The sequence below is a fragment of the Salmo salar genome, chromosome 12 (assembly GCF_965601325.2).
Source record: "Salmo salar chromosome 12, fSalSal1, whole genome shotgun sequence".
NCBI classification, from domain to species: Eukaryota; Metazoa; Chordata; class Actinopteri; order Salmoniformes; family Salmonidae; genus Salmo; species Salmo salar.
In genome coordinates this window covers 49,240,946-49,258,030 of record NC_138302.1, presented here as the reverse complement: position 1 = coordinate 49,258,030, position 17,085 = coordinate 49,240,946, and the positions used below count along the sequence as shown (strand labels likewise).

At 43.1% G+C, this 17,085-nt stretch overlaps 1 protein-coding gene across 1 annotated transcript in view; it reads right to left on the bottom strand.

Annotated features, from left to right (window-relative positions):
- LOC106565248 (copine-9) overlaps positions 1–17,085 on the bottom strand; it is a 242,628-nt gene that overhangs the window by 155,580 nt on the left and 69,963 nt on the right. Inside the window, 1 exon segment of the mRNA XM_082959020.1 lies at positions 5,937–6,040. Within this exon segment, the coding sequence (XP_082815146.1) occupies positions 5,937–6,040 (104 nt within the window).

The following is a 17,085-nucleotide window of genomic DNA, read 5'->3' as shown; positions in this document are numbered from 1 at the left end:
ATACAAGAGAAAAGGATATTGTCTTCTCTCAGCACTGTCTACCTTTGCAAATCAAATCAGATTGAAAGGTAGAAATAAAAGCAAGTATGTATAGATATTAGATTAGATAACCTGTTCCATCTAGTTTCCGAGTGTATAGTACACCTCTGAATTTATTCATCAATGTGTGGCTTGAATCCCCTATCGAATGAGACTCATATTTCAACTTCAATGACCAGATCAAATGGGCTCATTCTAATATATACAACTCCCTTGGGGTAATCCATGTAGGCCCGTATCTCTATCCATATCTCGAAGCCCTTACAGTACCTCAACAGCACTATCCATCTTCGCTATCTATTGTGATTCAGATGCTAAAAATAATCTCTAGAGGGAAGGGGGTGGTTAAATTATTCATCCACCTCCGCCAGGGGATCTCTCCCTGTTATTGGAGCCACCTCTTGTGACCCCGTATCAGGGAGACCACAGCTGCAGCGCTCCCCTGGGGCCTTGAAGATCCATATCTGGACTATCCTGGAAATGCAATAGGCACCCAGTTTATTTCCACATACCCCCTCGGTCCTCACTTAGGTATGTTGCCCGGATGAAGGTTAATTCCATCATACAATAAGTTGATATCGATCAATATGTTGATACACAGGGTTGAGAATAGCCGTCAATAGCCGGTATGGCCAGTGTTTCATCAACATGCTATTGATTGAGGAGCGGCAAAAGGTCACAAGATGTGCCACGATAATTACGTTTCTCCGTCACCAAACATGATGAGTCATTATTCTCGGGGGTGCCATTTACACACATCAATGCCCTTTGTCTACCACCACGTAGTGAACATCGTAATAAATGGCCTTTAACATTTTCACTGGTGGTTAACTTCTTCGGGATCGGTGTCCCTTCCATAGGACGGTTGAGCTAACATAGGCTAATGCGATTAGCATGAGGTTGTAAGTAACAAGAACATTTCCCAGGACATAGATATATCTGATATTGGCAGAAAGCTTAAATTCTTGTTAACCTAACTGCACTGTCCAATTTACAGTAGCTATTACAGTGAAAGAATACCAAGCTATTGTTTGAGACGGCACAATTTTGAACATGAAAAGTTATTAATAAACAAATTAGGCACATTTGGTAGGTTTGGGACAGGTAGGTTGGTGGTTGAAGATATCCCTCTAGTGGTGTGGGGGCTGTGCTTTGGCAAAGTGGGTGGGGTTATATCCTGCTTGTTTTCCCCTGTCTGGGGGTATCATCAGATGGGGCCACAGTGTCTCCTGACCCCTCCTGTCTCAGCCTCCAGTATTTATGCTGCAGTAGTTTGTGTCGGGGGGCTAGGGTCAGTCTATTATATCTGGAGTATTTCTCCTGTCTTATCCGGTGTCCTGTGTGAATTTAAGTATGCTCTCTCTAATTCTCTCTTTCTTTCTTTCTCTCTCTCGGAGGACCTGAGCCCTAGGACCATGCCTCAGGGCTACCTGGCATGATGACTCCTTGCTGTCCCCAGTCCACTTGGCCGTGCTGCTGCTCCAGTTTCAACTGTTCTGCCTGCGGCAATGGAAACTTGACCTGTTCACCGGATGTGCTACCTGTCCCAGACCTGCTGTTTTCAACTCTCTAGAGACAGCAGGAGCGGTAGAGATACTCTCAATGATCGGCTATGAAAAGCCAACTGACATTTACTCCTGAGGTGCTGACCTGTTGCACCCTCGACAACTACTGTGATTATTATTATTTAACCATGCTGGTCATTTATGAACATCTTGGCCAGAAATCCAATGGTTCATTGGATCAGTCTAAAATGTTGCACATACACTGATGCCATCTAGTGGCCAGAATCTAAATTGCACCTGGGCTGGAATAATAAATGATGGCCTTTCTCTTGCATTTAAAAGATGATGGTACAAAAAAAATACAAAATAATGTTTGTTTTTTCTTTGTATTATCTTTTACCAGATCTATTGTGTTATATTCTACTACATTCCTTTCACATTTCCATAAACTTCAAAGTGTTTCCTTTCAAATGGAACCAAGAATATGCATATTGTTGCTTAAGGGCCTGAGCTACAGGCAGTTAGATTTGGGTATGTCATTTTAGGCAAAAATTTTAAAAAAGGGGCTAATCCTTTTAACTACCGTGTTGACCCCATTTCCAGTTCACAGGGCAGTAAATATGGTGACACACTTTCGTAGTTTGCGACAGGCACTTACAGATATAGGATCTTCATTTGATCACTCTTTTGTTGCTGATAACTTCCCTGCACAGCAAACTTGTAGTGTATTCAAGGTTTAAAAAGGCTTATAACGTTTGTAATTTTCACTTTAAAATGTCACATTTGATTTGCCCTGACGAAAAATGTATCAACCTCTTGTTATGTTCTGAACAAACAGAGTAAAAACTCTAACGGATACCTAGGAAAAGCCCTACAAAAAATGTCCATTAATTATAATCCACATAATAATTCACATTTCCAATTGCTGCAGGATTATTTTCCTGCTGAAGCCAACTGGCTCAAATTAAGCTCCTACATCTGTATGTAGCACTTATTCTTGATTTCTTGTTTCAAATGTTTTATTATTTGTGTCCTTGTTTGACATTTTACTGCACTGTTACTAGTAACACAAGCATTTCGTTGCACACACTATTGTCAAGAGGTGAGTGTAGCTGGTGCATCGAAGTCAGGCGCAGGAAAGAAGAGATGAGTGGCCAAAGCACTTTACTAAGGCAATCATTTGCACAGAACGCAACTGCGTCACAAAACAAATGCCCAACGAACCAGTGAGGCAGCACAAAGTACAAAAACACAAGTCCAAAGTACAGGCTGCCACATAGCACGGGTAATAAAATATACCCGGCGCAAACCAGCCGGAAGCGTGCCAACCTCAACAATAAACAATTACACACACAGACATGGGGGGAACAGAGGGTTAAATACACGACATGTAATGAGAGAATGAATACCAGGTGTGTGGGAAGACAAGACAAAACAAATGGAAAATGAAAGGTGGATCGGTGATGGCTAGAAGACCGGTGACGTCGACCGCCGAAAGCCGCCCGAACAAGGAGAGGGACCGACTTCAGCGGAAGTCATGACAGCTATAACATCTGCTAAACTGTGTACGCGACCAATAACCTTTGATTTGATTTATATAGCACACGCGCTAGCCATTAATGAGCCATCAATCTATCACATATTAGCAAACCACATTAGTACACTAATTAGGGCACATTCATTAATGTGAAGCGTCACTCCTGTTGTTAGGGAATCTTCAGGTTGTCACTTTAGGGGGTTTTCAGCTGCCAAAAGTGAGATTGCACTTTTAAGTGTGGCATTTGAAGATGTTTTAAGTCTGAAGTAAAAAAAATTGATAATATATATATTTTTTTATTGAACCTTTATTTAACTAGGGATTTCGGTTAAGAACAAATTCTTATTTACAATGATGGCTTACCCCGACCAAACCCAGACAACTCTGGGCCAATTGTGCGCCGCCCTATGGGACTCCCAATCACAGCCAGATGTGATATAGCCTGGATTCGAACCAGGGACTGTAGTGACGCCTCTTGCACTGAAATGCAGTGCCTTAGACTGCTGCGCCACTCGGGAGTCCAAAAATCTGAGGATCTTTATCGTGTGAAGGACAACATCAGAGATGATCCGAGATGCGGATCAGCCTGTCAGCAAAGAAAATGTGTAACAGCCAAGAGTGACAGTCAGTCAGTCTTGTGCTGTGGTGTGCGTGTGTGTGAGTGAGTGTCTGTGTGTAATTGTATTACTGAATAATTCACCTCTATTGATTTATTTTCCACAGGAGACTAGGACTCCTCTCAAAGCATGGCTGCTTTCCCAGGGGAAGGGGTTTGCCAAACCTGAGAACTCAATGTGTGCATGTGCCTGTGCCGGTAAGACTTGTCTGGTAGAGTGGGTAACACTCTCACCAATGGAACCATAAACTGTACTTTTTCTCGCGACGGGGATCCTGATTCAATCCCTGCACAAACCCTACGCATTTCCGCTCCCTCTACGTTGTCTCCCTTCTTCTGCTCCTATCCGGTCCTAAAGATTATACAAGGACTTTGAAATTCTGTTATTTTCCAATTACAGTATATTACATTTTGACTGTGGTATGTGTGACAGTGGCATATGTATTTATGTGTGTGTGTGTGTGTGTGTGTGTGTGTGTGTGTGTGTGTGTGTGTGTGTGTGTGTGTGTGTGTGTGTGTGTGTGTGTGTGTGTGTGTGTGTGTGTGTGTGTGTGTGTGTGTGCGTGTGTGTGCGTGTGTGTGCACCTGGCTTTCCACCTGTGTGTGCATGCATTTTTAACTAAACTGACTTGTTCACTGTTAGGTAATGAACCAATTAGGTAATGAACCAAATTCTTCCAATCCCAGACCAAAGATATGTCCTATTAGGGACACTGCACACATGGATTTACACAACCCCTAGGGAGTCATTTGCTAGAGATTATGACTAACAAGTCATGTGGAGACCCCAAACGGACAGAAAATCCTAAAATGATGTACATAATATAAAGTTCACTGTATATTTGTTGTTTGTAATAATAACTGTATATGGTGTATATAGCCTAGTGTGTGTGTGTCCATCACTGCGTGTCAATCAATGGGAGTAGGATCAAGGCTGGTGTAAAGTGTTTGTTCTCACTCCTCTCTGATAGGGCTCGTCCCACTCCTTCCTCTTGCCATGGCGAGGAGAATATTTCCAACACAACCCCCACACTCACCTCCCGCACATCTAACCCTCATCACTCAATTTAGGAAAAGACTGATGAAGCCCTCTTCAATCTATTCCTGCACAGTGGACAATAGTGTGAGGTTTTCAATCAGTACAGGAAGACCTGATGTTATTATGATCCATGTGACTTTGTGCAATTCTGATTCTGAAGAGTACTGTTTTTTTTAAATATCCAACTCTCTTTAAAAGCACATCTTTTGTCAGCTCCTCATCTTATAACAAAGATCATTTTTTCTTAAAATAATGTTTGACTTTCTTCCTCCTGCTTGACAAGATTTGAACGAAATACAACAACCGCTGTTGTATGCCTTCCGACTACACTGCTATCAACCTTCTGTTACATTATTTGCTTCTCCTTGTTTGACTAATGCTTTCTGTCTGCGTGGTGGATCTGGCAGTGGCGATCGGTTGGTGTTTTGACGGCGTTATTGATCGTGTGTGTGTGTGTGTGTGTAGTCTAATCAATGTGACAGATCTGGGGGTGGATCGGCCCCGGCTACCTCAACCTGCCCCACGCTGGGGACTCTGCTCTTCTCCTCTTCTCCTCCTCCGGCCTCCTGCTGAGGCTATTGATCCCCCCCTTCTCTGGGGGAGAAGTGAAGTTTGGACAGTAACATCCCACAACTCCCTCCAACCCTGGCTTCTACTGTGAGCTGCCTTCGCAGTGGAGAGAGAGCTGGGAGTGGATTCGAGGCAAATGGGAGCTATAATGTTGGTGTTGGGTTTGAAAGTAGTTTGTTGACTAACTTTATAGGTCAGACTTTTCCAGATAAGTCAAAAAGTAATTATCCTGCAAAATGCTGCAAGAATGCACTTTAGATTCAACGTTCTTAACCAATACAATTATGTTAATGCTGTAAATGTCATAAGTACAGTGGTACATAGAGGTGAGAGAATCATATTGGTCTACATGTCTTCTTATCAAGTGAAACAGGGATGTACTACCTGTGCTTGTCTAATAAGAACACCGATTTTCATTGTCTGTTGCAAAAGGTTTTGCTACGGTGTGCCCAACTGAACACGACTCTGGTTTGATTGAATTCGCCTTTAGTAAATCAAGAGATTATGAACATTGCTAATGAAACCTCTAGAGTCACTGTCTGATGGACAGGAGTATAAAAGAGAGGAGGGGAAGGAAAACGAGAGGAGGAATGGAATATAGGGAAAGAGTGAAACGAGGTCTCCACTTACGCATCAAAGCGAAGATTCTGCTTCTCCTCGAAGAAGAAATCCAGGACAAACTTCCGCACAAAGTCCGGGTTCAGCGTGTTATCAATCACTTCCGTTCGGCCAAACTGCTCCGGAATGGGCAATGGAGGGAGGAGGGGGAGAGAAGAAGAGAGAAAGAGAGAAATGAGGCAATACTGTAAGAGATCACATCATCATCATCACTTGATGGCTTGAAAACATATTCAGAATGCCTAAATAATTGTGCCTAAGGCTGGTCTGGCTAGTAAAGCCGCCGCCTGCAGCACATATCCAACACCCTTAGTGTGGTTAAGAATGGGGAGTGAATTCCACTCACCTGTCAAACCAGAATCATCATTGATTATCATAGCAATCAATCAGTGCTTTCTCAGCTTCTCCTAGAAATGGATTCAGTCCTTGACTTCAGCATTCAGGCTTTATTGTGTTTTATCCTCTATATTTTTTTGTTGTTGTCTCTGGCTGGAGCAACTTTTTATGTATTTTTGTGTTATATCAAATCAAAAGTTTGTTGCTGCACTACGAAACTAAATATTAAGTGAGATGCTTTGCTGGAAAATGTGCATCCGCTGTCCCAATGTTCCATCATGCTCTCTGACAGCAGAGAAGTGCTAATGATCTGTGGTCTGCCACAACACCTGACAAACAGGTGGGAGGAGAGAAGCAAGAAGTGCACTAGCATATAGCTGGTATTGATGCAAACTTTGAAGATTGATGACCGGAGTCCAAATACGCTGTACTCAAAAGTGTCAGTCAGAAAGGACAGATCTACAGATTTGAATTCATTTCATATCTCAGCAGCATGAAAGAGCAGCAAAGTCAATAGATTTATAAGACAACTCTTCCTGTCGCTTTGTTCTGTGTTTGTGTGGGCGTGCGTGGGTCGAGCGTAGTGGATGACATGACAAGTAGTGAGGGATGGATTGGCGGTACGAGCGTCAGGAGGTGTCGAAGGGGTTGGGGAGGGTGGTGGTGGCGAAGACGAGGCGGGGGGCGGGGGAGGGAGAGGTGTCAGAGAGGACGGCTTTTGACTTGCAGTTGCATCACTCTTGTTTCATCCCTCACTGCTTATTAAGACAGTCGATACTCAGAAGGAGTGTGGCCCTGTAGTATATACACTGAGTTTGCCAATCATTAACAGCACCTTCCTAATATTGAGTTGCAACCATGCCCTTTTGGCCTTAGAACAGCCTCAATTAATCGGTGCATGGACTCTACAAGGTGTCGAACGCGTACCACAGGGATGCTGGCCGATGTTGACTCAAATGCTTCCCACAGTTGTGTAAAGTTGGCTGGATGTCCTTTGAGTGGTGGACCATTCTTAATACACACAGTTGAGCATTAAGAATGGTACCTACTGGTACCTACTACCATACCTTGTTCAAAGTTACTTACATTTTTTGTCTTTCCCATTCACCCTCGAATTGTGTATGTGTGCCAATCAATGTCTCAATTGTCTCAAGGCTTAAAAATCTTTATTTAACCTGTCTCATCCCCTTCATCTACACTGATTGAAGAGGATTTAACAAGTGAGATCAATAAGGGATCACAGCTTTCACCTAGATTCACCTGGTCAGTCTATGTCACGGAAGGAGCATGTTTTGTATACTCAGTGTATATACTGTGTGTGTGTGTGTGTGTGTGTGTGTGTGTGTGTGTGTGTGTGTGTGTGTGTGTGTGTGTGTGTGTGTGTGTGTGTGTGTGTGTGTGTGTGTGCGTGCGTGCGTGCGTGCGTGCGTGCGCTATAAATTAACCTGTTATGGCTAGGGGGCAGTATTTTCACGGCTGGATAAAAAACGTACCCGATTTAATCTGGTTACTACTCCTGCCCAGTAACTAGAATATGCATATAATTATTGGCTTTGGATAGAAAACACTCCAAAGTTTCTAAAACTGTTTGAATGGTGTCTGTGAGTATAACAGAACTCAAATGGCAGGTCAAAACCTGAGAGATTCCTTTACAGGAAGTGGCCTGTCTGACCATTTCTTGAACTTCTTTGCCATCTCTATCTTTTACAAAGGATCTCTGCTCTAACGTGACACTTCCTACGTCTTCCATGGGCGCTCAGAGCCCGGGAAAAACCTGAATGTCGTCATCCCAGCCCCAGGCTGAAACACATTATCGCCTTTCTCAAGTGGACGATCAAGGGACTGTGGGCTTAGGCGCATACCCTGGCCGCCCCCGTCTTTGTGATTTTTCCTCTGTTTGCCGAAAAGGAGATTCCCGGTCAGAATATTATCGCTTTTTTACGAGATAAATTGCATAAAAATTGATTTTAAACAGCGGTTGACATGCTTCGAAGTACGGTAATGGAATATTTAGAAATTTTTTGTCACGAATTGCGCCAAGCGCGCGACCCTGATTTACCATTTCGGATAGTTTCTGGAACGCACGAACAAAACGCCGCTATTCGGATATAACGATGGATTATTTGGGACCAAACCAACATTTGTTATTGAAGTAGTAGTCCTGGGAGTGCATTCTGACGAAGACAACAAAGGTAATAACATTTTTGTTATAGTAAATCTGATTTTGGTGAAGGCTAAACTTGCCGGGTGTCTAAATAGCTAGCCCGTGATGGCTGGGCTATGTACAGTGCCTTGCGAAAGTATTTGGCCCCCTTGAACTTTTCGACCTTTTGCCACATTTCAGGCTTCAAACATAAAGATATAAAACTGTATTTTTTTGTGAAGAATCAACAACAAGTGGGACACTCATGAAGTGGAACGAAATTTATTGGATATTTCAAACTTTTTTAACAAATAAAAAACTGAAAAATTGGGCGTGCAAAATTATTCAGCCCCCTTAAGATAATACTTTGTAGCGCCACCTTTTGCTGCGATTACAGCTGTAAGTCGCTTGGGGTATGTCTCTATCAGTTTTGCACATCGAGAGACTGAAATTTTTGCCCATTCCTCCTTGCAAAACAGCTCGAGCTCAGTGAGGTTGAATGGAGAGCGTTTGTGAACAGCAGTTTTCAGTTCTTTCCACAGATTCTCGATTGGATTCAGGTCTGGACTTTGACTTGGCCATTCTAACACCTGGATATGTTTATTTGTGAACCATTCCATTGTAGATTTTGCTTTATGTTTTGGATCATTGTCTTGTTGGAAGACAAATCTCCGTCCCAGTCTCAGGTCTTTTGCAGACTCCATCAGGTTTTCTTCCAGAATGGTCCTGTATTTGGCTCCATCCATCTTCCCATCAATTTTAACCATCTTCCCTGCCCCTGCTGAAGAAAAGCAGGCCCAAACCATGATGCTGCCACCACCATGTTTGACAGTGGGGATGGTGTGTTCAGGGTGATGAGCTGTGTTGCTTTTACGCCAAACATAACGTTTTGCATTGTTGCCAAAAAGTTCGATTTTGGTTTCATCTGACCAGAGCATCCTCTTCCACATGTTTGGTGTGTCTCCCAGGTGGCTAGTGGCAAACTTTAAACGACAGTTTTTATGGATATCTTTAAGAAATGGCTTTCTTCTTGCCACTCTTCCATAAAGGCCAGATTTGTGCAGTATACGACTGATTGTTGTCCTATGGACAGAGTCTCCCACCTCAGCTGTAGATCTCTGCAGTTCATCCAGAGTGATCATGGGCCTCTTGGCTGCATCTCTGATCAGTCTTCTCCTTGTATGAGCTGAAAGTTTAGAGGGACGGCCGGGTCTTCGTAGATTTGCAGTGGTCTGATACTCCTTCCATTTCAATATTATCGCTTGCACAGTGCTCCTTGGGATGTTTAAAGCTTGGGAAATCTTTTTGTATCCAAATCCGGCTTTAAACTTCTCCACAACAGATCTCGGACCTGCCTGGTGTGTTCCTTGTTCTTCATGATGCTCTCTGCGCTTTAAACGGACCTCTGAGACTATCACAGAGCAGGTGCATTTATACGGAGACTTGATTACACACAGGTGGATTCTATTTATCATCATTAGTCATTTAGGTCAACATTGGATCATTCAGAGATCCTCACTGAACTTCTGGAGAGAGTTTGCTGCACTGAAAGTAAAGGGGCTGAATAATTTTGCACGGCCAATTTTTCAGTTTTTTATTTGTTAAAAAAGTTTGAAATATCCAATAAATTTTGTTCCACTTCATAATTGTGTCCCACTTGTTATTGATTCTTCACAAAAAATTACAGTTTTATATCTTTATGTTTGAAGCCTGAAATGTGGCAAAAGGTCGAAAAGTTCAAGGGGGCCGAATACTTTCGCAAGGCACTGTACTTAGAATATTGCAAAATGTGCTTTCACCAAAAAGCTATTTTAAAATCGGACATATCGAGTGCATAGAGGAGTTCTGTATCTATAATTCTTAAAATAATTGTTATGCTTTTTGTGAACGTTTATCGTGAGTAATTTAGTAAATTGTTAGTAAATTCCCCGGAAGTTTGCGGGGGGTATGCTAGTTCTGAACGTCACATGCTAATGTAAAAAGCTGGTTTTTGATATAAATATGAACTTGATTGAACAAAACATGCATGTATTGTATAACATAATGTCCTAGGTGTGTCATCTGATGAAGATCATCAAAGGTTAGTGCTGCGTTTAGCTGTCTTCTGGGTTTTTGTGACATTATATGCTAGCTTGAAAAATGGGTGTCTGATTATTTCTGGCTGGGTACTCTGCTGACATAATCTAATGTTTTGCTTTCGCTGTAAAGCCTTTTTGAAATCGGACAGTGTGGTTAGATAAAGGAGAGTCTTGTCTTTAAAATGCTGTGAAATAGTCATATGTTTGTATTTTTGAGGAATTTGTAATTCGCGCCACGCCTATCATTGGATATTGGAGCAGGTGTTCCACTAGCGGAACGTCTAGATGTAAGAGGTTTTAACAACTGCCTGGGTCCTTAAGTTTCAAGTTAAATGCCACACGCACAAGTACAGTGAAACTCAAAACCCAACAATGCAATAATCAATAACAATGTCATACTAGAGAAAACACACAAGAAATAAGCGGTAATATGAAGAACACAATAAGTAAGTAAGCATACTATATACAGGGTCAGTTCCAATACCATATTTACAATGTGCAGGGATACTGGAGTGATGGAGGTAGATATGTATAGGGGTAAGGTGACTAAGCAACAGGATATAAGATAAACAGAGTAGCAGCAGCTTGTATGTGAGTGGGTGTGAGTGTGTGTAGAGTCAGTATGAATGTATGTGCATATCATATCATGTGTGAGTGAGCAGATGATAGAGTGAGTGTGTGTGTGTGTGTATATATGTGTGTGTGTGTGTGTGTGTGTGTGTGTGTGTGTGTGTGAGGCAAACTTAATACATTGTCTAATGAAGTCAGTGTCGGAGGTGGTTAGCTTGTTAATGTTATTGGCGGAGTCTCGAAATACAGTATATACCAATCAGCGCTGGCGTCCTGTAGCATAATATCTGATTCTGGTGTTAATTTCTCAACGGAACGAGTCATAGGTACTTCCTGTTTGAGTTTCTGCTTGTAAACAGGAAGCAGGAGTACAGATTCATGATCTGATTTGCCGAATGGCAGACGAGGGAGGGCCTTTATATGCTTGTTTGTGGATAGAAAAACAGTGGTCTAGGACTTTATCGGCCCCTGGTGGCATTGGAGACGTGTTGATGGAAGTTGGGCATCACCTGTCTTAGTGACGCGGAATAAACATTTCCAGCAACCAGAAAAGCAGCCTCTGGATGTAGGTTTTCTTGCTTGTTTATACAGTTCGTTAATCTAACCACACTGTCCGATTTCAAAAAGGCTTTACAACGAAAGCAAAACATTAGATTATGTCAGCAGAGTACCAAGCCAGAAATAATCAGACACCCATTTTTCAAGCCAGCATATAATGTCACCAAAACCCAGAAGACAGCTAAATGCAGCACTAACCTTTGATGATCTTCATCAGATGACAACCCTAGGACATTATGTTATACAATACATGCATGTTTTGTTCAATCAAGTTCATATTTATATCAAAAACCAGCTTTTTACATTAGCATGTGACGTTCAGAACTAGCATACCCCCCGCAAACTTCCGGGGAATTCGCTAACATTTTACTAAATTACTCACGATAAACGTTCACAAAAAGCATAACAATTATTTTAAGAATTATAGATACAGACCTCCTCTATGCACTCGATATGTCCGATTTTAAAATAGCTTTTTGGTAAAAGCACATTTTGCAATACTCTAAGTACATAGCCCAGGCATCACGGGCTCGCTATTTAGACACCCGGCAAGTTTAGCACTCACCATAATCATATTTACTATTATAAAAGTTTGATTACCTTTTGTTGTCTTCGTCAGAATGCACACCCAGGACTCCTACTTCAATAACAAATGTTGGTTTGGTCCAAAATAATCCATCGTTATATCCGAATAGCGGCGTTTTGTTCGTGCGTTCCAGACACTATCCGAAATAGTAAAGAAGTGTCGCGCGCATGGCGCAATTCGTGACAATAAAATTCTAAATATTCCATTACCGTACTTCGAAGCATGTCAACCGCTGTTTAAAATCAATTTTTACGACATTTTTCTCGTAGAAAAGCGATAATATTCCGACAGGGAATCTCCTTTTCGGCAAACAGAGGAAAAAATCCCAAAGGCGGGGGCGGTCGGGGTCACGCGCATAAGCCCAGTGTCCCTTGATCGGCCACTTGAGAAAGGCGATAATGTGTTTCAGCCTGGGGCTGGAATGACGACATTCTGTTTTTTCCCGGGCTCTGAGCGCCTATGGACGACGTGGGAAGTGTCACGTTAGAGCAGAGATCCTTAGTAAATGATAGAGATGGAAAAGAAGTTCAAGAAATGGTCAGACAGGCCACTTCCTGTAAAGGAATCTCTCAGGTTTTGACCTGCCATTTGAGTTCTGTTATACTCACAGACACCATTCAAACAGTTTTAGAAAATTTAGGGTGTTTTCTATCCATATGTAATACGTATATGCATATTCTAGTTACTGGGTAGGAGTGGTAACCAGATTAAATCGGGTATGTTTTTTATCCAGCCGTGTCAATACTGCCCCCTAGCCCTAACAGGTTAACTATACATAGAACCACAGACATAGACCAGTGACAAACCCCATACATATACATCAACTCCCCTCTGCCACGTCCTGACCAAACTACAATAACCAAATATCCTCTACACTGGTCAGGACGTGACACCAGTAGAATGGAGGGAAGAGGTGGCCGGTTTTCCCTTTGCCTCCATCTCACCAGGACCTCCCCTTGCCCCTGTAATGCCGGTGTTTCCTCTTGGGTAGCCCAAAAATTTGGTTGGAATTACAGAGCCCAGGACAGATGAGTCGAAGTTGAAGCTGGAATTGGGGTAAGTAACTGCTGATCTGATGTTCAAAAGTTATTGTCAGCTAAAAGAAATACTAGCGGATATGTTTCGGGAAAATAAAGTAAAAATAAACAACAAAATAATCACACAATAGCAAAGTTGGGTCAGAGCTTGCAAAACGGCAGCCATCCAGTACGGCACCATCTTAGGGACGAGCCTTAGGGAAGAGCTTGAAGCAGTGTTGATATCATACTGCTACCCCCGAGAGCGGGCGCAAATGGAGACACGTTCCGACGAGGAACTGTTATGTGGTCTGTCAAATAACCCATCGTAATTCAAGACACTACCTCTCCATGTCGTTTAATACGTAAGCTATTTATTACCTACACCGTTTATGAAGTTGGTGATGTTTCATATCTCCAGTGACAGCTGAGACACACACTGCATCACCTGCCCACTTTCAATGTGTTATGCTGCTCGTCACACAGTGAATAACATAAGACAACATTGTCCTAACATGTCTGATTGAAATTGCTGCACGGAGCTCCTTCTGTCACGAATCACAGTACAAGCCACAGGGTACGACAACAACGAGAGGAGAAGAAGAAGAGCGCCTTCGAGGTAATCAGTGGAAAAGTTTGTCTCTCTATTCAGTCTCTCGCCATAATGAACCATCTTGACTGCAAGAGGAACAAAAGTGGAGCGAAGAGGGGGAGCGAGAGGGGGAGAGAGATTTAGAGAATTAGAGAGAGGGAGGAGAAAGAAAGAGAGAGAGAGAGCGAGAGAGAAATAGAGAAAAACAGGGAGAGAGAGAAGCTCATGCAAACAGGATACCGCCGACATCTAAAATGTATTCCAAAATGAGACGAGTGGCCGCTGAATGTCACTTATCATGCCGCTCACCGTGGGTCGTGAATTGAGAGCAATCATTGTTATTCTGAAAGAACTCGTTAGAAAGTAGGTTAGCATCATTAGCATCGCTGTGGCTTCCCACAATGTGTTTCTGAATGCAGTCAGGTGCTTTGGAGTCGGCCTAATGAAGCCTCTTTAGCGTCGAGGGAGACAAGAGAAAGAGATAGAGTAGAGAGGCTTCAAATGGAGAGTTTGAAGCACCCTGGTACAGCCTGCCTGCCACAAGGACATGCGCACTCACGCACACACGAACACACACACTTCAACGAGGAATAAGCGGCTTTGAAGGCTTTGTCGTTCTGGTCCAAAAACTTGTTCCTGTGCGTTTTGGATTGTTCTTGACATTGTTTAACTTGCTTTGGATTGTAGTCAACTTGGCTTTGCAGAGCTGCTGGTGAAACTAATACTAATTATCTTGTTCCATATCGTTAGACATAGAAATGACATCTCTGCTGCTAACCTAATTGCATCAAAACATCCCCTGAGCCAACTTTCGCAATTCCACACTACCTCCACACATCCTCTACTACCTATCTACACTTCTGTGTTAATCTGGCTTCAAACAGAAGAAAACATCCTGAAATGGGGAGGGACTAACTTGAAATGCCTATATTTGATTCGTGTTACAAAATGTTATAAAAGGTTGCCTTCTCATGAACACAACCCAGGGTGGTGAGACTCATATTTCTTACGGGTGAGAGAGCAGTACAGTAGCTCTAGTGGTAGCCATAGTGGGCATCTTTCACAAAGTGAGTAAACTGCACCGCAGCATGGCCTGAGGTAAGGAAGCCAGCAGACTTGGAAATTGAGGCATATGGTGAAGTCCAGGCTCGACTCCAACCTGGCAACAAAAGCAGAAAGGAGCTGCTCTTCCCTTTGTCCAGATGGATTTATTTATTAAAATAGTGTTGGAAAATAGATTGAGAGCAAAACTGAGGAGCTCATCATGCTTTTATGGGCAATGAAAGGGTGGAAAGTTCACAGAGAAGTAACTTTTCAGCTGGCACCAGGTTATTTTACAACGTGTGAATAGAAAATAAAGTTTGGAAGAGTAAATATCAAACGTATATAATTCAGACAGTGATGGTTGGTGACTTAAAAACTTGAGGAGGGCAAGAAGCTTACATATAAGATTTAAGATGGTCATGCCATGGATCATTTAGCTATTTGATTTAGAATTTTAGATAAACAGTTGAAGTCGAAAGTTTACATACACTTAGGTTGGAGTCATTAAAACTCGTTTTTCAACCTACCACAAACTTCTTATTAACAAACTATAGTTTTGGCAAGTTGGTTAGGATATCTACTTTGTGCATGACAAGAGTAATTTTTCCAACAATTGTTTACAGACAGATTATTTCACTTATAATTCACTGTATCACAATTCCAGTGGGTCAGAAGTTTGCATACACTAAGTTGACTGTGCCTTTAAACAGCTTGGAAAATTCCAGAAAATGATGTCATGGCTTTAGAAGCTTCTGATAGGCTAATTGACATCATTTGAGTCAATTTGAGGTGTACCTGTGGATTTATTTCAAGTCCTACCTTCAAACTCAGTGCCTCTTTACTTAACATCATGGGAAAATCAAAATAAATCAGCCAAGTTCATCCTTGGGAGCAATTTCCAAACTTCTGAATGTACCACGTTCATCTGTACAAACAATAGTACGCAAGTATAAACACCATGGGGCCACGCAGCCATCATACCGCTCAGGAAGGAGACGCGTTCTCCTAGAGATGAACGTACTTTGGTGCGAAAAGTGCAAATCAATCCCAGAACAACAGCAAAGGACCTTGTGAAGATGCTGGAGGAAACCGGTATAAAAGTATCTATATCCACAGTAAAACGAGTCCTATATCGACATAACCTGAAAGGCCGCTCAGCAAGGAAGAAGCCACTGCTCCAACCCCGCCATAAAAAAGCCAGACTACAGTTTGCAACTGCACATGGGGACAAAGATCTTACTTTTTGGAGAAATGTCCTCTGGTCTGATGAAAGAAAATTAGAACTGTTTGGTCATAATGACCATCTATAACACAGGGCTAGCCCGAGGAGCAGGAGCAGGACGTACTGGACTGGGCTGACGCACTGGAGGACTGGTGCGTGGTGATGGCACTGGAGGTACCAGACTGGAGACCCGCACCTCAAGGCTAGTGCGAGGAGCAGGAACAGGGTGTACTGGAATGTGGGGTCGCACTGGAGATCTGGTGCGTAGGCTTGTTACCCATCTTCCAGGCTGAATACCCAACCTATCCCGCGCGGAGTGCAGGCACAGGACGGACTGATTCATCCCAGCGCTCCGGAGACACAGTACGCAGTGCCAGCGCAGGATAACCTGGACCGAGACAGCGCACCGGAGACCAGCGCACCGGAGACCAGATGCGCTGAGCTGGAACACTCCGCCCCGGCTCAATGCCCACTCTCGCCCGGCAGATGTTAGGAGCTGGGATGTAGCGCACCGGGCTCTCAATGCGTACTGGGGACACCGTGCGCTCTACCGCATAACACGGTGCCTGACCAGTACTACGATGCCTCCTGTAAGCACGGGAAGTTGGCTCAGTATTCCATCCTGACTCAGGCCAACTTCTCGTGTGCCCCCCCCCAAAAAATTGGGGGGCTGCCTCTCAGGCTCCCGTAGCTCCCGTAACATGTCCTCCCAGAATCTTCGCTCCTTCTGCCAAGTCCATCTGTCAACCCGATGCTCCAATCCACGCTGCTTGGTCTTCTTATGGTGGGTGGTTCTGTAATGGTCTTCGTCGTCCTCGGATGAAGGGGAAGAGAAATCAGACCAAAATTCAGCGTGGTAAGTGTTCGTCATTTTAATGTTAACCTGTTGGGGATAGGGGGCAGTATTTGCACGGCCGGATAAAAAACGTACCGATTTAATCTGGTTACTACTCCTGCCCAGTAACTAGAATATGCATATAATTATTGGCTTTGGATAGAAAACACCCTAAAGTTTC